We start from the raw sequence: 24238 nt of genomic DNA on the forward strand, positions 1-24238 counted from the left end.
AGGCTCATCAATAGTGATAAAAGTACCACACTGGTGGAGGATGCAGATAATTGGAGAGGCTGTGCATGTGTAAGGGCACATGGGAACTCCATCCCTTCTGCTCAGTTTTGCTGTGAATCTAAAACTGCTCTAAATAATAAAGAATATTTAAAAGGAAAAAAAATATATATGTACATGTTTGAAAAAAAAAAAGCTGTCTCAAATCTACCCCTTCTCCCTATTTCCACTGTCAACATCTTGGCTCAAAATCTCATCACCTTTCACCTGGACCAGCCTCCTAACTGGCCCAGTCTTGTCTCCTTTTGTACATTCTTCACATTGAAAGCTGAGTGATCTCTCCCAAGCAGATAGTCCTGTCCATCTCTCACCCCAAACCCCTCAGTGGTCTCCAAAGCTCTCAGCATCAAGTTCAAACTCCACAACATGGTCTGTGTAGGACCTGCAAAGATCAGCCACTCCCTCTGTGGTCCAGCTACAGGGAACTTCCGCCCCTTCCTCTATGTCTCTGTTTCTCCTGCTCTAGGGGCCCCTTCCCCCTTACATACCCTCTCCTGCCTAACTTTGAGCCATTCTTCAGGTGTCTGTGTGAACCCCTCTTCTTCCTGGATGCCTTCCGTGAGCCCTCCTGTCTGGGATAGGTCCCCCTATGCTGTGCTTTTTCAGCATCTCCATCAACAAATGTCTGGTTATCACCTCTGTGCCCCATTAGACTGAGACCCAAGTGAGCAGGGATGGCTTTTTGGTATGTTTTTGGTATCTCTAAGCACCTGGCTCTGGGCTTACAGACAGTAAACACTTAGTAAAGAGTAGCTGCATGAATGAATGAGGTTTGTAGACTTCTCTGCTAAGAATTCTCAGCTCTCTATTCTGCTTTCTACATAGAAAGGGCAGCTCTGGCCCCACAAGGGTGATCCCAGGTGAGTGGTGAGAACAGAGGGCTAGGATGCCTTCTTCCCCAGGCTAAGAGGGGAAATGGTGGTGGGTGAGCACTCTGCAGGACTGTAAACAGGAGCGGTTTCGGGGCTGAGATGGGGTTCCGGCTGTCTCCTCCATCCCGCACAGAGCGAGAAAGCATCCCTGCCTATGTGCAGAGAACCGTTCAGGGCTCTTGAAAATGTGCTGATCTGGTCTGACCCAACTAAGCTGACCTATTTCTCCTGCCTCTCTTTCTGCCCTTTCCTGGTCATTGCAGGGATATCTTTAGGACATATGTGTCTCATAGGAAAAAAACATTCCAGCAAGTTCATGCTTTTGGTCTGCTGTGAGTTGAGATCGGAGGCAGCCTGGATTTGGAGTTTGCTTTCAGAGCCCATGGAAGGCTCTAAGCTTTGGTTATTTTCGAGTGATCCCAAAGGGCCCTCCACACTTGGCAGAGTTCCAGCTCAGATCAGTCTCCTTCCCTTCCTCCCCTGCAGCCAGGCACCTTCAAGGTTGACAGAAGGTGGAATTCTGGGTAAATTGGTTGCCGGTAGTGAGGGGGTCCGCCCCACTCCACTGGACCCAGCCCTCCCTTCAGGCAAGGTCAGTATCAGCAAACAGCCAGCTGCATTCCCCTCCCGGGAATGCTAAAGAGACAGACTTAATAAAAATCTATCTTATTAACAGCCTGACCTACCAGCATTGATCACATCAGAATGACGCCCGCACACACAGTCCCCAGCGTGCACACAGGGGCAAGGCTCAGTGGAGCTCAAAAGGCCATTTAAATCCGTCCAGGGGTGATTCCTTTTCCAAGGGCCTGAAACATCCCCCAAACTAATAACCCCTAGAAAAGCACCGCCGGGGAAAATTCCTTGCGGATTTGAGATTTTCACTCTGTTAATCTCCTAACTCAATAAAGCAAACACTCCTGCAACAAATGAAATACTTGTGTTCAAGGGTCCCCTCCCCCATCCCCTTGGATGCGGGTGTAGACCTGCACCCCTCTTAGGGCCCGAGTGTCTGTGAGGGGTTGTTCCCTTCCTCCCATCATTTTCTCCTGTTATGCCAAGAAGGCCCAGACCCACTTGGCTTCGATGATTCTTGGGTTCTGGAAACTTCTGAGACCTCTAGCTTCTCAGCATAGATCACACAGCCTGTCAGCTGAGGGAAATTCTTCCCATTCTTTGGTGGGAGTGACAGGCCCCACACAGGCCCCAAGCACCTCTCCTGTTGCAGTTTGCCTGAAGGAGCCCCCAGCATAGCTGTCCGGGCCAAGGCGGGCTTGTTGGCCCACAGTCAGACCCTTGAGGTCAGAGGCTCACTGCTCAGACCTCAAAAGTGAGCTGCAAAATCGCAGGGTGAGCTGGAGGGAAGGTCAAAGGAGGCTGGGGTGGAGAAAGGAGCTGAGAGACGAGGCCTGAGCGGCTCTCCTCCACCGCTTCCGGCCCGGCGCTGGCCCTCACGCTCCTCCTTTCTCAGCTCTGCCTGGAATTGGGTTCGGCCACTTAACCTCTTCCAGTCACCGCTTTCCATCACTGTTGGTTTGGGGTCCACTTGAGTTACAGTGGGACCCTTCCAGGGTAACCCCAGGCCCTTTTGTGTCTTACGGGGAGACTCATTCCAGAAACACCGTGATCTACAGCGTCTCACCTTCATTGCAGGGTCTACAGAGCCCAGGGCTCTGGGGAGCCGTGCTCAGAGATTAGAAGCTGGGTGTGTTGTCTCTGGGGACAGTCGTGTCTCTAAGGCCATGAGGTGCCAGTGAGAGGCCCTCATGGAGCGTCTGGTCCTGGTAACCACGCCAGGGGGCTCTGAAGGCAGAGCTCGCCCAGGTGGGGAGACGGCGCCATCTCCCTGCTGGGCCTTGGCGAGGACCTTCTCAACGTCCCTTCTCTCTGCATGCCACCTTGGACAGGAAGGGCACTTGCCCGAGGGAGCCACGAGCCCCGCAGAGGCATTAAGCCACAGCAGCCCAGACTGGGCCCTGGTCATCTGAGATGTCCTCCCCTCCCTTACCAGCCCTGGGTAGATGTCCTGGGCTCTGTGGCTGTCCCCAGTTATGTCTCACACCAGTAGACTTGCTTCCAGACTTATGTCCTCAAGTGGAAATCAACGGAGTCCCTGGAAGATGGAGGAAGGGGGCGGAAGTGGCTGAGAAAATGGGTGGGAACAGGGCAAAGTGCGTAGGCCCTCCGACTGGAGGGTCAGGCAGGCCTGGGCTGGAGTCCACACTCGGCTGCCTGCACGGTCTGACCCTTGCAAGCTATCTGCCGCTCTAAACCTCACTGTCCTCCTCTGTGAAGGAGGGATAATAATAATTCCTGTCTCCTGAGGGTCAATGCGCAGCTTGAATGAGATGGAGCTGTGAACTGTTGGTTTAGCACGGAGGAAGGGCTCACTGCCCTCGCTTCCAGACAGGGCTTGGGGCCCAGCCAGGAGGCTGGGAGTCCATTCTTTCTTGCAGGCCTGCAGGGATTTGCTAGTCACCCAATGGCCTCTTTTTAAGGGAGAGATTGGAGGGCGGAAGCTTGGGGATACCTGCTCCTTCTCGCTCTATAGAGTAAATACGGAGGTGAGTGAGGTTGGTGGGTGAGGAAGGAGCCCAGGCCATAAGGGGGCAGCTCCAGGTTCTGGGAGTCATGGTGGCCCCCGTCCTGGGCACAGCTGGCACTTGGTCCCCATGTGTTCTCAGCTGGGGCAATGTTAGCCCCGAGGAGGCAAGCACTGGTTCTTAGCAGAGCAAAAAATGTTTACGGTATTACAATGGTTTGTGGCACGCCAAAGCTCAACCCTACCTGACAAAATCTAATTCTTTAGTATTTCATTGCTCTCATTAGAAATAAATTAAATTCTAATTTAACAAGGTTAATTTAAATTAAAATTTTCCAGGGGGTTGGGGTAGGGCGAATACAAAAACAGGTTGAGAAACACTGGTATGCCCAGTCTTCCAGGCTCTCTCAACTTCCGTCCCAGGGCCTTTCCTCCTCCCCCAGCCCCTCCCGCTGCCTCCTACTGTCTTCTCCCTTCTCCTTGGCTCCTTGGCTTTGGCCCTGCTGATGGCCTTGATCAGTCTGGAGGCCGCTCTGTCCCAGTCTCTGGCACTGGGTACGGCCAGCATCACTCCTTACCCTGATTCCCCCTTGGCTCCCGTGACTTCCCTGTGTGGGTTCCCTCCAGGCTTCAGGCTCTTGCCTCCCCTTCTACTGCCCCTAAATACACAGCTCTCTCTGCTACCCAACCCCCCACATGCATGCCTTCAGAGCTCCCCTCTGCTTGTCCTGCCCCAAACTCTGCCAAGTCCCTTTTCTTTTTTTTCAAAAAAATTTTTTTGTTTTGTTTATTTTTGTTTGTGGGGAGAGAATTAGGTATTTATTTATTTTAATGGAGGTACTGGGGATTGAACCCAGGACCTTGTGCATGCTAAGCGTGTGCTCTACAACTCAGCTGTACCCTCCCCACCACCGCTTTTCTTCAGTGGCCCACTGGACCACCCCATCTGGAGTTCTCCCGGCACACGGTCTCCTTCCTCCAGGAAGCCCGCCCTGTCTACCCCAGCCCGCTTGGTGCCTTCCCTTCTACAGCATTTAGTTTGAGCCATTTGACATGAAAGAATATATGCCCTTGTGTTATTCTCTCATGGTTTCAGGGATGTCTGTGTACCGTCCCACTTGGATTTTAATTTCTTCGAGGATAAGACAAAGTCCTAAGTTTCTGTTTGCTCCTTAGTGTCCGATCCAGTTCCAGACACCAAGAAAGGCAGGTAGGAGGGTCTCTGGGGGCCAGGAAGTGCGCTGGCGGAACTCAAGGTACCAGATGCCGCTGGTCAGTTGAGCGTGGGCCCATGTAGACTGCAGTGGGAAGCCCCCTCTCCCTCCCTCCTGGGGTTCTGCCTCACCTGGCTGACTCCTTCCACTCCATCTGGTCTCCATCATGCTGCAGTGTGTCCATTTCTGTGAAGAGGGTGGGGTTGGGAGCCTCATCTTCCTCCCCCAGGATGTCCTGGAGCTGCTCAGCAGCTGGAGACCCTGCAGAGAGAGGGCGGCAGGCCCCGCTGAGTGCCCCGTGGCCAGCGCAGGGCTGCGAGGCCGGCTGAAATGCAGCAGAAGCCAGGTGCAAGGGGAAAGTATTTCCTAATTCAGTAAAACTAAGTCCAGCTTCTGGCCCAAGCTAGACTCAAGCCTCTGTGGTTGGATGTGGGTGAGAAAGTCTTTGAGATAAAAAAGATGAAAGGATTTGGTTGGCATTCAGACTCCAGGGTCTTGTAGTTGACCGTGAGGAAGGATGGAAAGTGGCCCAAGCCAGGCCAGCATCAAGGACAGGGAAGAGAACAGGGAAGCGAAGTGAGAAAAACTCTGACCAACTTCAGCACAACAAACCCGGAGGGATCCCCTTCCCTACTGGCCTCAAACCAGTCACCTCCCAACATTGGCCTTGAGGGGCAACCGGCCGTGTGAGAGGGTGTGCTTGCCCCCTGGTGTCACGGGGCCGCCGCCTTCAGGGGCGAGGGCACAGCCTGTTCCTGAGCTCCCCATCTGCTGTCCAGCTGCCCAGGGGACATCACCTCCTGGAGGCCCCTCAGGCCCCTCAAAAGTCAGCATTCCGACACAGAACACACACCCTTCCCCAAACATGCCCCTCCACCCTCCCACCCTTCCTTCCTCTTTCTTCTCTCCTTCCTTTTCTCCTTCTTTCCTTCTTTCTCTCACTCAATATTTAATGAGTGCCTACTATGTGCCAGGCATTGTTCTAAATAAAGAACGATGTTTTATTTGGAAAACAAAGCAGTGGAGAAGGCCCAGCAGAGACAGACAATAAACAAGTAAGCAAATCCATAAACAATCATGTCAGGAATTGATAAGTGTTCTGGGAAAAAATTCAATAAACAGATCACAGAGCTATATTCGATGGCATGGTCAAAAAAGGCCTCTCTGAGGAGGGTGTCTTTGAATTGCGACTTGACAAACGAGAATAAGCCACTTCTGCATATCTGGAATAAAAGTGCTCCGAGTTTTCTGAAGACCGAGGTGGGGATGTGCTGTCAGTGTGTCTAGAGCGTGTGAGCAAGAGAGAGACCTATCGCCCGACATCGAACGCCTTGGTGGCCCGCCGTCCGCCCAGCTGCACAGGCTAGGTGCCCTGGCGTCACCCTCACCCCACCTCTACCTCTCCCCTCCACTCCCACATGAAAAGTTTTTGAGAATACTCTTCTTCCTTATCAATCCTCGCTGACCCCCAGTTTATCATCCCCTTCAGCCCGCACTTTTTTCTCCATGGATCCCAGTGGTCAATAATTCAATCACTCTGTCATCACGCTCTCCACTCTTACTCCTTGATTTCCTGATAAAACCAGGCAGCCAGTGCCCAAACAGGAACTCACTGGCCCAGTCTCTGCCCCTGCAGGTGTGTCCTGGGGTAGAGGGAGAGGCAGTGTGGTACAGTGGATGGGGGATGCAGGGTACACAGTGAGCTTAATCCAGCCAGACAAGGGTGCGAATACAGAGCTGCTATTTACTGATGAATAAACTCAATCCGAGTGAACAGGACTGTTGGGGGAAATAAATCAGACAAGGAGAATAACACATGTGACACAGGGCCTGGGATGTAATGGGTGCTAATCCCCCTGCCACCACCCTGAGCGCCCGGGCTCATGACTCGTTCTGCAGAAAACCACCCAGCTGTGCAAATGGGGGTGCCTGCCTCACAGGTCTCCAAAGGCAGCCACTCCCGCTCATCCTTGTCAGCACCCTTTCCCAGGTCCCTCGATGCCATCCCCAACCTTTGCTCCTCTCTTCAAGCCTCAGTTTTTGGTTTGTTTTTGAGGGGTTTTTTGATATATATTTTTTATTGAAGTCTAGTCAGTTTACAATGGTGTGTCAATTTCTGGCGTACAGCACAATGCTTCAGTCAGACATACACATACATATAGTCGTTTTCATATTCTGTTTCACCATAGGTTACTACAAGATACTGAATGTAGTTCCCTGTGCTGTACAGTAGAAACTTGTTGTTTATCTATTTTATAGACAGTAGTTAGTATCTGCAAATCTCAAACTCCCAAATTTATCCCTTCCCATCCCCTTCCCTCCTGTTTTCTATGTCTGTGAGTCTGATTCTGTTTTGTAAATAAGTTCATTTGTCTTTTTTTTTTTTTAGATGCCACATATGAGTGATATTGTATGGTATTTTTCTTTCTCTCTCTGGCTGACTTCACTTAGGACAATAATCTCCAGGTCCATCCAGGTCGCATGGCCAGCTCCAAGGAGTCATGGTGCTCTCTGGGCAGCACCAGCACCTGTTGTACATGTGAGTTAGAAATAATTTTACTAGCAGAAAATACTATCAATTTATCTGTATATGGCTCAGTGGACTGCATTTATTTAAATGGACTTTATTTCTGAGTTTTTCTACTACCTTAAACATACATCCTTTGATTGACTTATTGATTGCAGACACTTGCTAACAAACATCAAAAGTTTAAGGACATTTTATAGAAGAAAATTTAACAACTGAACACATAACCTTCTTTCTTTAAATTGGGAGAAGACTAGGACTGCTTGATTCTGAGAAGGCACATCAGTTCCCCATGGGATCAGAGTTCAAGAACTACCCTTTTAAAATGTAGCTTTGGTCATGCTACTCTCCAGGAGAAGAACATTCAGTAGCTCTCTGTTACCTAAAGCCTAGGGTCTATGACATGGCTGCAAGCATTCCTTGTGATCTGGCCCTAAATTGCCTTGGTAGGTTCTATCGTGTCCCTCACCAGGCACCCTTGGACTCCAGCCACCCTGGACCCCGGACACTCTGACCCCAGCCACCCCTGACCCCACGCGCCCTGGGCCCCGGCCGCATCAGACCCCACGCAGTTCTCCAAAGAGGAGGGCACATCACTCCTTGGACCTTTGCGCCTACCACTCCCTAAATCTGGTATCCCTTTCCCCTTCCAAGGCCAGACCAGACCAAATAAGTGGAACAGTCGTGAAATGGTGAGACAGGGCAAAGAGCAGGATGCTTGAACCAGCCCTGCCTGGGGCATTACCTGCTCCCTGGAATAGCCGAGCGCTGGGGTCTCCGGCTGTGGGCGCTGCCTCTGGCCCCAGCCTGTTCCTGCTGCCGCCGCCCTGGCTGCTGCCTCCACACGTCCTCTTCCCCACCAGCAGGGCACAACAGACTCACTTTTGTTTCCAGTTAAGCAGCAGGGGAGGGGTGGGGAGAGGAGGAGAGAGAGAGGAGGGGGTGGCGAGGGAGGAGAGAGACAGAGAGAGAGAGAGAGAGAAGGAATGCGTGAAAGACTGGGGAGGTGGAGAGAGAGGGTTATATGTGAGAGAAAAGAGATGCAGTGTGAAAGGAAAAATGTGTTGAGATTGAATTAAAGATATTGTGAGTTTAAAAGAACTGTGTGAGAGAGAGTTCTCAGGTGCACTGGATGGACAGTCTCAGTGGCTGGGCAAAAGCCACTCCCCCCACAAAAGGCAGCCAGAACCTAAGGCAGGGGTGCGGGGAGCAGGGGTGTGCTGGGGGACGGGGAGCCCTGAGGACAGGCAGAACTGGCCCCCTGCCTCCCCCATGAGCCCTCCCCACCACACCCCGGGGCTCTCCCGCCCCTTTATAAAGACGGAAGCGGGCTCTGCCTTGAGACCCCCGGGGGGCCTCCTGAGGGGCCTGGCTGGGTGGGCTCTCTCTGGGTGGGGGTGGGGCTGTGGGAGGAGGGGTGCTGGAGGGTCTCACGTTTCACTGCAAGCACCTCAGTCAATAATCTCCCAGGGAGCTGGTTTCTCTCCTTCCCCAACTTGAAGCCCAAATTCCTGATCCCTTCTCTCTTAGTCTGTGTCTAAGACAAAATGCCAAATAGCATCACTCAGTGGGTGTTTTCTCAGAGCCCACGGACTGCAGGAACTGGTCACTTCAGGGTGTGTGGTGAGCCCCCGAGAGAATTATTTCTCTCAGCTGAGGAACTCCTAATCTCCTGGGTTCGGTTCAACAAGTGCTTACTGAGTACTTAGAATGTGCCAAGGTTGACTTGAGGTCATGAGTGGCTGCGGCTCCAAGGAGCTGTGAACCCTGAGTTTGCTAAGTCTGAGAGCTGGGAGGGGGCTTAGCCGGGGCTGAGTCCAAACCCTTCATTTCATGGGTGAGAAAACTGAGACCCAGTTTACAGCACCGAAGCCCCAGCAGGCCCCAGGTTAGGGGAGCTCAGAGGAGAGCGGTCTGCTGACGCCCTGTGCCCTGCACGGCCCTGGCGCTCCCTTACCGCGTCTCCACACCGGAGGCTCGGCTCAAGGGTGCCCACTTGAAGGCTGAGAACACAGCAGCAGAGGGTCAGGGATGTGTGCTTAGGTGCTGGGCCCCAAGCCAACCCCACCACCGAGGAGTTCCTGCTTTGGACGGGCTCCTTAGCAGGCAGGGCAGGGAGGAGATGGCCCTTCTGAGGGTCCCACGCTCTATAGTTGGCCGCGGCCCATTTTCTCCTGAGCGCCACTGGGCAGGCCCTGCACACTACACACAGTCCGGGGCTGTGGGTGACCTCGAAACCCCGGAGTAGCACCCAAAGAGACATCACCAAGGACACCAGAGGATGCTCGCTATCCGCTCTTTAAGAGCCCAGACCAGGGTTCAGCTCTGGACTCTGCTAATTACTAGTGGGGTCTTGGCAAGGCATTAAGCAATCTGAGCCTTGGTTTCCTCACCCGCAAAGAGGGAATAATCACAGCACCTAACTGGACTGCGGTGGTCAGTAAGGAGGTAACACATGGGGTGTGGCTGGCACGGTGCTTGGCCTCTGCCCATCAGGAAACATCGCTATGATTGCTGTTGCCCACAGATTTGACACCTTCCTCCCTAATAATGGCCCCTTTAAACATGCCAAACACTCAACCCTCTTCAGTTTCTAAACACCCACGCTACTCCCGCGCTGCCCCCCCATCCCACCCACAGAACCTAGAACTGGGTGCCGGGTTCCTGCATCAGGGGCTCAGTGGTCAGTAATGCACTCCACCCCCACAGTAGGTCACAAGTTGACCCATCAAGGAGCAAGGCCAGAGATAACGGCCTCCCTGGCCGACAGCCACATGGACCTGGGCCAGCTGTAGGGACGGGCTCAGCCAACAGGTGCTAGGAGAAACACACATGGGCAGAAGGAAGCTTCAGGAAACTTCACTGAGGGAAGCAAACAGAACTGTGCTCTTACTAGCAGTGGAGTTATTCGGGGGGTGGGAGGAGACCTGTACAGTCATTACAAAAATCACCTAGTGAATTGTGAACCTGCAAGTCTTCAACTCTTAGTAAAGATCCAGGAGGAGTCTGGGACCATCAGCGTGAGGATTTGGGGCTGGGGTCCTCAGCCCTGGGTCCTTTCAGAGGCTCCCTCTCTCTTAGGCTCCGCACAGATGGCTAGACAGCCAGCCCAGTGAGGTCGGGGTCTGTCTGGCTCACATCACACTGCTGGCCCCCAGCACACGGCTCACACAGCGTGGGACGCAATACATACCTGCCGGTGAATCAATTTTCCTGCTTAGCACTCCTGAGTGTATCAGCTGGGATTCGCCTCAGCAAGAAAAAAGCCACCAACAAGGAAACAGAGCTAGGCAGGGGACCAAGGCTAGCCAAGGCCTCTGAGCACTGGGGAGCGAGAGGCAGAAACGGACTCGTGCTTGTGGTCGTGTGAGGTGGTCTTCAAGAGGGGACTCGAGGGCCCCAAGTCTTAGTTCCACAGACAGTAAAATTTTGCTTTTGTTTTTTCCTAGAAAGTGGTCCATAAACTCCACATGTGTTTTCTGGGAAGGAAGACGAGGGAACTTGAAGAGTTGAAGTGTTTTCTGGGGTTACCTCCTGTCGCCAGTAGCTTTGGGGTTGTCTGCCCGGCCCAGGCAGCCCTGAGCCAAATGATGCCTCCCCGGTGTCGGAGTCTGCGGAGTGCCTGACGGGTTAAGAAGCGCCTGGCCACAGTTAAGTGGACCAGGAACAGTCAGCTGGACTCCGGACCCAAGCCTGGGAAGTTTGAATTGGGGTTCTGAGATAGCTGGGCCTCTCCTGGTGGGTTCTGAGAGAAAGAACATGTAAACTGGAAGCCGAGGATGCAGAGAGGAAGAAAAGGCTACAGAGGAAGAGGAATAAAGCAGACAGACCTGCAGGGGAAGCAGGGAAAAGGCCATGAGTCCCTGAGAGTCGCTGCGTCCTCCTGCTGAGCCTGGCTGCTGGCTCTTTGGGGACTGTGACAAACTCCTTTGTTCTTCTTTTTTGTTTGGCGGGGGTGGGGGGGTAATTAGGTTTATTTACTTATTTATTTTATGTATTTATTTTAAAAGGAGGTACTGGGATTGAACCCAGGACCTCATGCACGCTAAGCACGCACTCTACCACTTGAGCTATATCCTCCCCCTGACCTTGTTCTTGTAATATCAACTTTCTCTCTCTCCCTCTCTCTTTCTCCCTTCCCTCCAACTCCACCTTGCTAAAGATGGCTCAGTAGGTTTCTGAGACTTGTGATAAAATGACCTTCTTAATCACGAGTCCCCCTTATATAAGACTCTAGGGTATAGAGGTTCTCTTCTGCATATCATTTCCCAAACTGCAAGTGTTAAGAGTTATAAAATGTTAAGGCTAGCTAAACGGCTAGACTTAGAGGAGATGGTCTTTGTGTTTAGTTCAAGACATCGTGTGTCTTTAATGGCACAAAAATGGGCTGTGAGCCAAAGTTGGGGCAGAGGGGAATTAATGTGACTGGAAAGCGAGGGGCCTGGGAAGGGGCAGTGGGGTGAGGTGGGAATTGCCAGAAATATGGTAGGAGGCTGAAACTGCAGAGAAAAGTGGCCAATGGGAAATTTCCAGGGACCAGAGGATTTTTAAGAAAGGAGATCTCTGGTACCTCACTTTAAAAATCATGTTATCTCTGCAAGGTAAAACTGCTCATGGTTCTGAACTGCAAGAGAAACTGCTATTCACGTCTATGTGGCACGTGGCCCATGTGGGGGAGACCACAGAAGGACTGGACTCCATGCCTGAGCTGGCCTGGAGGTGAAGGTGGAGAACACGTATAGAAGGTGAAACACAGCGGGATGGTGAGCCCAGCAGGCAGGGCTTGGAGCCTGAGTGACACCAAGACAAGAAGCCTCTGGACATTCACAGAGATTTAGGCAGAAGCGAGGACACCAATGCTCAAGGAATAAGGTAAATCCAGCTAATACATAGGTTATAATAACTTCATATTTATTAGAACTTTCATTGGTTCACTTGCAAACTTGAGCTCTCAATCCTAATTTTCCCTTAAGTTCTTAAGGTCACTAACTCAGAATTCTCTCCTAATATGGTTTTTTGTTTGTGTTTTTGTTTGTGTGAATGCTGTATGTGTAGATAACTCAAGGAAATCCAGGTTTTAAGATGTTATGCACCCCAATGTGCATAGCAGCACTATATACAGTAGCCAAGACATGGAAACAACCTAAATGTCCATCAACAGATAACTGGATACAGCAGTTGTGGTATATTTATACAATGGAATACTACTCAGCCATAAAAAGAATAAAGCAATGCCACACAATGGAATACTACTCAGCCATAAAAAGAATAAAATAATGCCATTTGCAGCAACATGGATGGACCTGGAGATTGTCATTCTAAGTGAAGTTAGGCAGAAAGGGAAAGAAAAAATACCATATGGTATCACTCATATGTGGAATCTAAAAAAAGAAAAAGACACTAATGAACTCATCCACAAAACAGAAACAGACTTGCAGACATAGTAAACAATCTTATGGGTACCAGGGAGAAAGGGGGTGGGAAGGGATACATTTGGGAGACTGAGATTTGCAAATATTAACTACTATATATAGGAATAGCTAAAAAAACAAATTTCTTTTGTATAGGACAGGGAACTATATTCAATATCTTATAATAATAATCTTTAATGAAAAAATATGAAAACAAGAGAACTCACGCGTCCTGCTGACATGGTCCACACTGCTGCTGGCACCTGCCAGTCCCTGCTGTGGCTTATCTGGCCTCAGGCCCCAGCGGACCTTTTGCAGGCCTGAAAGATGCTCCTTCTGGTCTCTCTTCCTCTGAGGGTAACTGGGGACTGAAAGCCCAATGTGGATGGAACGGCAGTCTGTGGGTGCAGGATAAAAGAGAGGATAGGGCGGGTTACAGAAAACTGCCATTTCTCCTTAATGTCCTCCAGTTACAAAGAGCTGAGGTCACAGAAGCAAATCAGAAGACATGGGCCTCCTGGACAGGGCCACTGTCCCAAGGCTTGGGTTTGACAGAATTCCAATTCTGAACCAACTCAGCAGCTACTGGAAGGGAGACCCTGGGGGCTATGGTTAGAATTCTGTCAGAATGAGCAGAACTCTCATCTCCCCATTCTTGCTTATCCAGAGCAGCAATGACCACATATGATTTTTGACACATGGTCCAGGAGAGAGAGGCCTCATTGGGTCACCGATTGAGTCTAAAACGCCAAGCGCCCTCCTTGATTGTTATGGGCAAGCCATATGCATTTCCACCGAGGGCCATTTTCACTAACAGCCAAGGTCTATGTGAGCTACTTATCTGTAAAGTGAGTTACTGAGGGTTTCTCCAAGCTGGTTTTGTAAACTAGAATTTCCAAGAGCTAGGGCTACCAAGAAGCTTCATTCAGAATTCCACTAAGAAGCCTGACTGCTGTGTAAGCACCAAGCCCGTGCGCAGAGAGGCAGCTAGGATTCCCTCGGCTCTCAGGAAGGACATTCTGCTACCAGTTTCTTATCAGTGTTGACTTGAGTTGATCAACAATTTTAAAAATAATTAATAGATTTTTTTAGTACAATTTGAGATTTACAGAATAATTGAGCAGAGAGTAAATCAAGTTCCATGCACCTACCCCCACCATACCCCCACCTCCATAGTTTCCCCTATCATTTAAAAAAACTGGGATATGATTGACATATAACACTGTATCACTTAAGGTGTACAGCACAATGACTTTATACATGTATAGACTGCAAAGTGATTACCACAATACGTTTAATTAACATCCATCACCACACACCATTACAGGCCATTTATTTGTGTGAGATGAGAACTTTTAAGAGTTAGTCTTTTAGCAACTTTCAAATATAGGACACAGTATTGCTAACTATAGTCACCATGCTGTGCATTGCAAACCCACGACCTATTTATCTTATAACTGGGAGTTTGTGCCTTTCGACCACCTTCACCCAATTGCCCACCTCCCACACTCTGCCTCTGGTAATCACCAATCTGTTCTCTGTTTCTGTGAGTTTGGATTTTTAGATTCCACATATAAGTGAGATCCTACAGTATTTGTCTTTTTCTGTTTTATTTCACTTATCATGATGCTCTCATGGTCCATTCATGTCGCAAAGGACAAGATTTCCTTCTTTTATATGGCTGAATAACATTCATATGTGTATCACAATTTCTTTATCTATTCATCCCCTGATGGAAACTTAGGTTGTTTCCAGGACTTGACTACTATAAATTATGCTGCAATGAACATGAGAGTGCAGATAGCTTTTCAAGACAGTGATTTCATTTCCTTTGGATGGTAATTTTATTTTTAATTTTTTGGGAATCGTCATGCTGTTTTCCACAGTGTCTGCACCAATTTGCAGTCCCACCAACAATGCACCACGATTTCCTTTTCTCCACATCCTTGCCAGCATTAGTTAGCCCTTGTCTGTTTGACGATGGCCATTCTGACAGGTGTGGGGTGATGCCTCACTGTGGTTTGGATGGGCATTTCCTTGATGATCCATGCTGCTGAGAACCTGTTCCTGTACCTGTTGGCCGTTTGTATGTTTTCTCTGAAAAATTTCTACTGAGTTCTTCCTAACATTTTAAAATTTTCTTGTCTGGGTTTCTTTTTTATTTCGATTTCTGTTTTGTTTTTTGTTTGTTTTGCTATTGAGCTGTGTGAGTCTTTTATATATTTTGGATATTAAACCCTTATCCGATAGGAGATTTGCAAGTGTTTTCTCCCGTTCTGTAGACTGCCTGTTTGTTGACATCTGCCTTTTTGTTTTGTTGAGAGTTTCCTTTGCTGTGCAGAAGCTTTTTTAGCTTAATGTAGTGAAACTTGTTTGTTTGGGTTTTTTTCTTATTTTGTTGCCTTTGCTTTCGGTGTCAAATTCAAAAAATCATTGCCAAGACTGATGTCAAGTTTTCTTATGTTTTCTTCTAAGAGTTTTACACTTTCAGGGCCTACATTTAAGCCCTTAATCCATTTTGAGTTGATTTTTCTGTATGGTGTAAGCTAGGGGTTTGGTTTCATTCCTTCATACGTGGCTGTCCCAGCAACATTTTCTCAGCAACATTTATTGAAGAGAATAGCCTTTCCTCATTATATATCCTTGGCTCCTCTGTTGTAAATTAATTTACCATATGTGTGTGGGTTTATTTCTGGACTTTCTGTTCTGTTCCATTGATCTATATGTCTGTTTTTATATCAATACCATACTGTTTGGAATTCTATAACTTTGTAATATAGCTTGACATCACAAAGTGTGATCCTCAACCTTTGTTCTTTTTCAGGATTGCTTTGGTTGTTTGGGTTTCATATGAATTTCTGGATTGTTTTTTGTATTTCTGTGAAAAATGCACTGGAATTTTGATTGGGATTGCATTGAATTGGTAGATTGCTTTGGGTAGGATAGACATTTTAACAGTATTAATTCTTCCACTCCATGAGCACAGAATATCTTTCCATGTACCTGTGTTGTCTTCGATTACTTCCATCAGTGTCTCACAGTTTTCAGTGTACAGATCTTTGATCTCCTTGGTTAAATTTAATCCTAGATATTTTATTCTTTTTGATGCAATTGTATGGAATTGTTTTCTTAATTCCTCTTCATGACAGTTGTTAGTGTATAGAAACGTGACTGATTATTGTGTATTGATTTTGTATCCTGCAATTTTAATGATTTTTTCTTTTAGTTCTCACAATTTTTTGGTGGAGTTTTTAGGGTTTTCTACTTATAACATTATGTCATCTGCAAATAGAGATCGTTTTACTTCTTCCTTTTCAATTTTAAAACTTCTTCATGCCTTTTGTTTCTTTCTCTTGCGTAATTGCTCTGGCTAGGACTTCCAGTACTATTTTGAATAAAAGTGGCAAGAGAGGGCATCCTTCTCTTGCTCCTGATCTTAGAGGAAAAGCTTTCAGCGTTTCACCACTGAGTATGATGGTAGCTGTGGGCTTGTCATATGTGAGGTACATCCCCTCTACACCCAGTCTGCTGGGTGTTTCTTATTGTGAATGGATGTTGAATTTTGTCAGATGCTCTTCCTGCATCTATTGAATGATCATACTTTTATTGTTCATTCCATTAATGTGGTGCATCACATTGATTGATTTGTGATGACAATTTTCCCTGGGGCTGGTCAACAACTATTGATTATTATGACTATTTTTAAAGCCCAAGAACAGCAACTAAAATCTGAAAGGCTGTGGCAGACTGGGAAATGAGACTTTGCGTTCTTACATTAAGATCTACATTAACTTTGGTTTTCTCCCCCCACTGGAGGAGAGCTGCCTCCTGACTCAAACTCCTGAAATTCAGATGCTAGATGCCGGGGCATCACTGACCACATACCACACTGGAACGATGTGAACCTGAACCTCGGAGAAGCACGTGTAAGCCTTTCAGAGACACGTTGAGTGTCCACTGTGGTGAGTAGATTCTGTAAGAGTCCATTCTGACTAGTGCATTCCTCATCCCATTGCTTCCTCTTCTGAGTGTAACGAGGAATGTGAGGTCGACATCCTTGTGAAGTGCTGCCTCACTTCCTAGTGAACCAGTATCAGAATGACTGATGCTCCTCCTTCCTCCTCTCCCCTCCCCCAGGCAGGTGTGACCTCCCTTGTTCTACACCGCATCTCTTAAGTGAGCTGTAATTGGAGGTAAGCTATGGACACCAATATTTAGAAGTAAGTAGTTCAACTCTAAATGCTTAGACCACTTGGTTGTTCCAGTGATGAATGCCTCTTCTCCACCGTTAAGGCCAAAGACGGAAAAGAGAAGCAGCAGACATATCAGGAAGTCCTCTACCTACGAGTTAGCTGTCCTGGGTGCTCCCTGCTTGGTCTTCCCTTGTTCGACGGCCATGCACATCTGCCTTTCTGGGACTCAGTGTCCTCACCTATAAAGCAGGAATAAAAAGCCTTTCTCTATTGGCTGGGCATAATTTTTGAGACGTTTAAATGGAATGGTGAATGGGAACATGATTATGAAATTTTGAGGGGCTACACATATAAAAGCATCCTTATTACAGTAATCAGGGGAGACGGCCATCAGGGAAATATTTCACTTTCTGCCCTGGACCTAGATTGTCCCATTTTTTTTCCCATTATAGTTATTTATTAGAGTGTGGCTGTTTATCTGGTGAGCTCTGGGGAATGGCTAACCCTCCCTCAAGCTTCTTTCTTCATTCTGCTCTCACTGTGAACACCTTGTAGTCTGGGGCAGGACAGTGCCAGCTCCTCACTGCATTCTTCCCCATTAACAGCCCCAGAGCGGCTCCACACGTTTCGCAGCTCAGGGAGCATCCAGCTGGACGGAGATTAGCGTCCCCCTCCGAGAGGGCTGGGGTAGCGCCCCTTCATAAACTCTGTGACCGCTTTTCTGTAGAGTGTGAGTTACTTAGGGTCTCCGAGCGAGCAATTCTGGAGCAACAAAAGCATCCCCACTCAATAGTTTTAGCTGAGCTGCCATTTGTAGAATCTGTAAAATGTTCATATTTAGCATTTAGTATGATTTGTAGATTTTACAAAATTAGGAGAGTTCAATTTTGTGTTAGGGAAGCTATGCCCTAATCCTTACAAGCAAAGTACCAGTCACCTGCCTCCAGCCTAACCATGTGGTCCCTTTAAGACATGGTGAAGGCTGGTCCCACCAGATCTAGAAGAGGCACTGTGAGTGGGTCAGGGAAAGGGGCCGATTCTCTAAATTCCCCAGCTGGAAGGGCTGTTATAAGAATATCCAAGGAATTCCCAAGCCCTCCCAGAATTTGCATCAAGTTCTCAAGGTGACCTTACCTTCCTGATCCTGACATCGCCTCCTGTAGTTAGCAGGGTCCAGCTTCCCTACCCCAGCCTTTTCCTCCTCCACCTTCATAACTATAAAAAAGACGAACACAACCTCAAAATGTATACAACACAAAAAGGTAACATTTCAAGGGGAAATGGTCAACTCCATGTTCATGGTGGAAGACCTTAATGCAGATGAAAAAAAACTGAGTCAAAAGGACATATAGAAGGGGAAGGTGTAGCTCAGTGGTAGAGCACATGCTTAGCATGCACAAGGTCCTGGGTTCAAACCCCAGCGCTGCCATTAAAAAAAATAAGTAAGTAAGTAAATAGATAAATAAATAAACCTAATTAACTTCCCTCTTCAAAAAGTGAATAACATAAAAATGAAATAAATAAACCTATTTTTAAAAACCTTTTAAAAAGTAAGCATTTAAACTAGAAAAAGAGCAAGAGGGAAGAGAAAGCAGAAGAATGTAAATATAAAAGATGAAAGTGAAAAATAATGAAAGAGAAAACAGTCAAGCATAGAGATGGCTAATAAATCCAAAGGTAATTATTTAAAAAGATTATTAAAATAAGCAAACCGTGCAAGACTTATCAAGGTGAAAAGAGAATATTTGTAAGTAAACAACACTTGGAATGAAAAAGAATGTAACTAAAAATAACAGTACAGAATTTAAAAATTATAAGTGAATACCATGAAAAAGTCCATCTCAATACATTTTAACTTTGATAATAATGACTGCTACTGTCGCAGTGTGCAGGCTGTTTTAAATGTTCTGCTCTGCATGTGTGACTTAACTGAATCTTCTCAACATTGCTGTGAGATAAGTAACGTTATTATTCCCATTCTACAGATGAGGAAACTGAGGCACAGAAACTGAGAAAAAGGAGATTACCTGACTTGATTACTTGCCGAAATGGGGGAACAGAGATTCAAACCCAGACTGTCTGTTTCTGAAACTACAGCTCTTAGCCACAAGGCTAATAAACAGATACTTGATCAGAAAAATAATAGCAATCATCAAAAACCTTAAAGAGTTAGAAAATCAGGAGTAACTAATAACAATTAATTGAAATGGTTGTGGGAAAGACGTCACAACCAGCCATGTGTTGATCATTCTTGAAGCTGCTTTATAGGTACAAAAGGGTCATCATGTTTTTTCTATTTTACTATGTGAAAAGAAAATTTTCTATAATTAAAGGAAAAATAAACATCAGAAGCAGATAGTTTTTTAAAAAAAATTTTATATGAAACTTCAAGGATTACATAGTCTCTAACATATAAAATTGTTCTCAAAAGTAGAGAAAGGGCAATTGCAGGCAGTCAAAACATCTGAACGCCAGGACAGAGGGTGGGGCTGAAAACAGGAAAGTTGGTTGAAAATCTTCGTGAGAAGTAAGTTAAACTCTCAGATCTCTCTCCTAGGCTCAGTCTCCTACAAGGCCTTGCTTACCCCAGAAGAGGGAAGGATTAAATCAGGAGGCCGCGGAAAGCTGAGGGCAAGAAGGAGTCATTTTACTGGGGGGAAAGGATTAAGTATGGCAGTTAGCCACTCATCCCTCTGCCCACTTGACTCCTAGAATATCCTAATGGTACTTACATGAAGAAGACTGGACGACTTAAAGATTCTGAAGTTTTGGAGACATCCAATTAAATGTTGAAGACGCCACCCAATTGCCCACTGTGAGTCTATCATTCAACAAGTCTAGCCTTGTGACCCAACCTTATAAAACACCCGAACATCCGGCCCTCAGTGCTCATGCAGGCACCTCTCGCCTGTGTGGCCCACTGTTGTCTAAGACAGCGTACCCTAATAAACTCCTTTCTACTCCCATACTTCACCTCTGGTAAATTCTTTAATGGAATTGCGCATCACCATGCCACCGACAGGCCTCCCTGAATGGCCCAGGACATCTGGGAGAGTAAGTATTTCCTGGGCAAATGAGATTGGGTTCTATTAGTAAGGAAAACAGTGCGCAAGGGCACTGAGTGTTCATCTAGCAGCCTCTGCTACACTTTCCAACATCCATCCCCTCTTCTTCTTGCCTGTTCATAGAATCCCATTTTGCTCAGGTGATCTGTCTAAACCATTCACTACAATCTGATGGCCCTTGGCCAGTAACTAATCTTAGGATTAGTCATGGGGCCCTACCAAGCCAGTGAGGTTTAAATGGAAGTCTGCTGGCTAGGGTTTCCAGGAGAACTTTTATTTTCCTGATAAAGAGTAACAGACAGCTAGAAGGCATATTTTGCCCTTTTGCCTCCCCCTTTTCCTGCACAGACCTTGGACATGGGACTTCTAGATGAAGGAGTCATCTTGCAATAACAATGTGACAGATATGAGGGCCAAAGTCACGAGCGAAGGACAAAGCAGGAGGCTAGCGTAAACCTGGGCTCCTGATAAAATCACTGTGCTCCAGACTGCTGATTTCTGGGCTTTCTGTTATGTGAAAATTAAAAAAAAAATCTACGTAGTATATTTAAACCGCTAGCCACGTTTTCTGTTACTTTTAGCTGAAGGCCTTCCTGACGGATTCGTAATGGAATACTTCAGGGAGTTCAAATGAATGAACTATCTCTCTGTGTATCAACCTGTATAAATCTCAAAAATATAATGAATAGAAAAGCAAGTTGTAAAAAGATACAGACAAAATGATGTTATTTATATAAAATTAAAAACACCAGAACACTACCGATATTATTTACTGCCACATTTATATGTAACAGAAACACAAAATCATGCAGGGGGCATGAGACATACTAACTTCAGGTTACTCTGGGGAGAGGTAAGGTTTAATTGTGATGTTTTAGCTGTATCTTTGATATTTTGGATACATAGATATAGTTATGAAACAAATATGATAAAAGGTTAACATTTGCTAATTCTGGACAGTAATATATGAATAGCTGTCATTCTATAGGTTTTAAATATGTTGCTATTAAATTTTTAATTTTTGTAAATAAATAAGAGAATTCCCCAATACTGTGACATAAAAGTCTCAAATAAAATGGGCCAGCTGACTACTTTACACAAAGGATCATTGGGTGAAAAAAAAAAATCCTTACACTTTGACATGTCATTATGAAATTTTAGAATACTAAGTGTAAAGGCAAGAAAAATCCTAAAACTTTTTAGAGTTAGAGGACCAGGAACAAATCACCTAAAAATGAATAAAATTCGGACTATTAGATGACTACTCGCCAGCAAATTATATGAGAGAAGATGATGGCCTAATGCCTTCAAAATTCTGTGGGAGAATGGTTTCCAACCAAGCGTTCTCTACGCAGCCAAGGTACCCGTCAAGAGTCAGTGTGGAAGACATGTTTGGACATGCAAGAAACAATTTGACTTCTCTCTCATAACTTCCTAAGAAGTTGTTTAAATATGTTACTTCCATGAACCATGGGATCCAGGAGAGAAGGGCCCAACCAGGAGGCTGATGAAGGGAGGTCCCTGGATGACAGCTGTGATGTAGCCCTAGGGAGAAGTCAGTCCTCAAAAGAGCTAACAAGGAGGCTTCAGAAGGAACCACCAAGGAAAAGATGAAATTCAAGAAATTTGATAACACTCCTTGAGAATTTGGAACAACGTATGGAAATGGCAAAGAAAGTGCAAAGAAAGAGAAAGGCAATTGGAAACATCAGGGAAAAATTGAAACTGCAAAAAAGAATGTGATTATGGTACATAATCATAAAAATATAAACACTAATTTTTTAACTAAAAACAGTGATAATATATCTACATTAGGAGGATAAAGAAGAGGAGATAGTTGTGGTATAAGGTAGTTAAATAATCACCTGTAGGTGGCTGATATCTAACTTTGATAACTAACGAAAGATTTATGATGATGATGATGATGATGTAGGTAACCAACCAAAAAACTTGAAAGAATTCCAAGTGAGAGATCAAGATGGCAGGTAGGAGAACTCTTGGCTAACCTCCCCTCATGAACACATCAAAACTAAAACTATATATAGAGTAAATCTCTCTGAACTTGACCTGGGGACTAGCAAAATAGTTCTTCTACAACTATGGTTGTAAAGAAAGCTCCATGTGGAGTCCAATAGAAAGGGAAGAGAAGCAGTCAGCTTAGGACCTGCACACCTAGAGGGAGTGAAGCCAGCTCCAGGGCAGAGACTACCATGCTGAAGCGCACATCCCTGGGCACAGGGAGGAGGCAGGCCATCTCAGTGGTGTGGTACCGATCCCTCTAGCCCCAGCCCAACATATAACCAAGGTGTGCATACTGGGGAAAGAGTGAAAACCAACACACTGGGGGAAGAGTGAAACAGAAGCACAGTTCCAAGCCCTGAGATCCCCAGATTTCAAAATGATATGTGCACCTCCCTGTCCATAACAGCCAACATATGAAAGCTACCTTGGATAGCCAAGATATACAAACAATCGAATATTACTTGGTCACTAAAAGAGAATGAAAATTTACCATTTGCAACAACATGAAATGACCTGGAAGGTGTTATGCTTAGCGAAGAAACTTAGACAGAGAAAGACAATACTGTATGCTTTCACTTATATGTAAAAGCTAAGAAGTAAAACAAATGGAGATAAAGATAAAGTAACAGAAACAGACTCACAGATACAGAGAACAAACTAGTGATTACCAGTGAGGAGATGGGTTGTGGGGAGATGGGTTACCAGTGGGGAGATGGGTTGTGGGTTGTGGCAAGATGGGGGAAGGGAATTAAGAAGTACAAACTACTAGGTATAAAATAAATAAAATACAAGGATGTAATATACAGCACAAGGAATATAACCAATATTTTATAATAACTTTAAATGGAGTATAATCGGTAAAGATATCAGATCACTATGTTGTACACCTGAAATCAATCAACTATACTTCAATTAAAAAATAATTCTAAATAATTGCCTTTGGGAATTGAAACTGAAGGGTGTGTGCAAACCTGGGATGGAGCTCTGCTGCCTTTTATTATAAGCTCTTACATGTGTTACTTGATTTTAAATGTATGGTTATATATTATTTTTACTGTCAGCATTTTAGGCCAAATAATTCAAGATGACAAATAATTTAATATATGCTCTCACTTTATGTGATAATTGTATCCCCTGAAAATCTATGGTTAAATCTATTTGTTCAAACTGAATCATGTTTAAAATATTCAGAAGAACTACCAAAACAAAACAAAAAAATCTTTAAAAGAGTGGTTCTCAAACTTAAGCCGGCATCACAGCCACGTAGGGGGCTGATTGAAACCCAGCTTGCTCAGCCCCACCCCAGAGTTTCTGATTTTAGATCTGGGGTGGAGGCTGACAGTTTGTATTTCCAACAAACTTCCGGTTGGTGCTGCTGCTAACGATCCAGGGATCACAATTTGAGAAGCCACTGTTTTAAGGAAATAACTCCCAATTTACATATTCTGTTAAACTGAATCACCGTACATGGAGTTTGCGTCACATGAGCTTCACACACATAACAAATCACATCTTTCCATTCAAACTGGGCACTGTGAACTGATAAGCTTAGTGAGAACTCACCAGTGACTCCAATACGTTGGAGATTTTTTGAAAATTGGTATCTTTCTCATCAGACATGGCATGAGGAGCTGAGTAACAAAACCTCTTTCTTGTGGAGAAGCCTCCAACCACAAAGGGCAAGGTCATGTGATCTAGGCTGGCCAATTAAACACGCCCCAGTCCCCAGCCACGGGGATTGGTTCAGGGACGATCTCCACGCCCAGAGCTGGGCCAGTCAGAATTCTCCCCAGGACGTTCCCGCTGGAGCCAGCCACAAACACTGCCTGGCCCTGGCTCTGGCTCTGGCTCTGGCATCGTGAAGTTGCTAAGCTTGGCGGTTGTTATTTTGCCTGCCTTCTGGAGGGATGCAGTACCGATAACACTGTAACTCCCTGAGTCAGTTAATTCTGAACTGGCCCTCGTGTTGAGCTGATAAATTCACTTTTTTTTCCCCCTCCTGTTTGAATTGAGTTTCAAACATTGGCAATCAACAGTTCCTGAATAATATAAATGAAATAGAATTTTCCAGCATGTTTTAAAAATATGGTTTTTTTTTTCATATTTGAAGTTCTGTGGGTTTTCAGATTGGAAACTAAGCAAAAAACTGAACACAAGATGACAATACAGACGCAAACAGAGATGAAGACTACAGAACGATAGAAGGATGGTGCTACAATGTAGCTCAAATTCAGGCAGAGGCATACCTCCCAGTTCTGTAATAGCTGAGACCATTTTTCCCTTACCTCCTCTGTGCTGGATCCCACCTCCTCACACTTTGAGAGAGGCCCTTCCA

General features: G+C 46.1%; 1 protein-coding gene across 1 annotated transcript in view; it reads right to left on the reverse strand.

Annotated features, from left to right (window-relative positions):
* LOC140685447 (electrogenic sodium bicarbonate cotransporter 4-like) overlaps positions 1-24238 on the reverse strand; it is an 88837-nt gene that overhangs the window by 61580 nt on the left and 3019 nt on the right. Inside the window, exons 2-4 of the mRNA XM_072937523.1 lie at positions 17951-18031; positions 12851-13021; positions 4817-4946 (exon numbers count right to left, since the gene is read on the reverse strand). Coding sequence (XP_072793624.1) covers positions 4817-4946; positions 12851-13021; positions 17951-18029 — 380 coding nt within the window. The 5' untranslated portion in view covers positions 18030-18031. The remainder of the gene's footprint in view (positions 1-4816; positions 4947-12850; positions 13022-17950; positions 18032-24238) is intronic.

Source organism: Vicugna pacos, chromosome 15 (assembly GCF_048564905.1).
Source record: "Vicugna pacos chromosome 15, VicPac4, whole genome shotgun sequence".
Lineage (NCBI taxonomy): Eukaryota > Metazoa > Chordata > Mammalia > Artiodactyla > Camelidae > Vicugna > Vicugna pacos.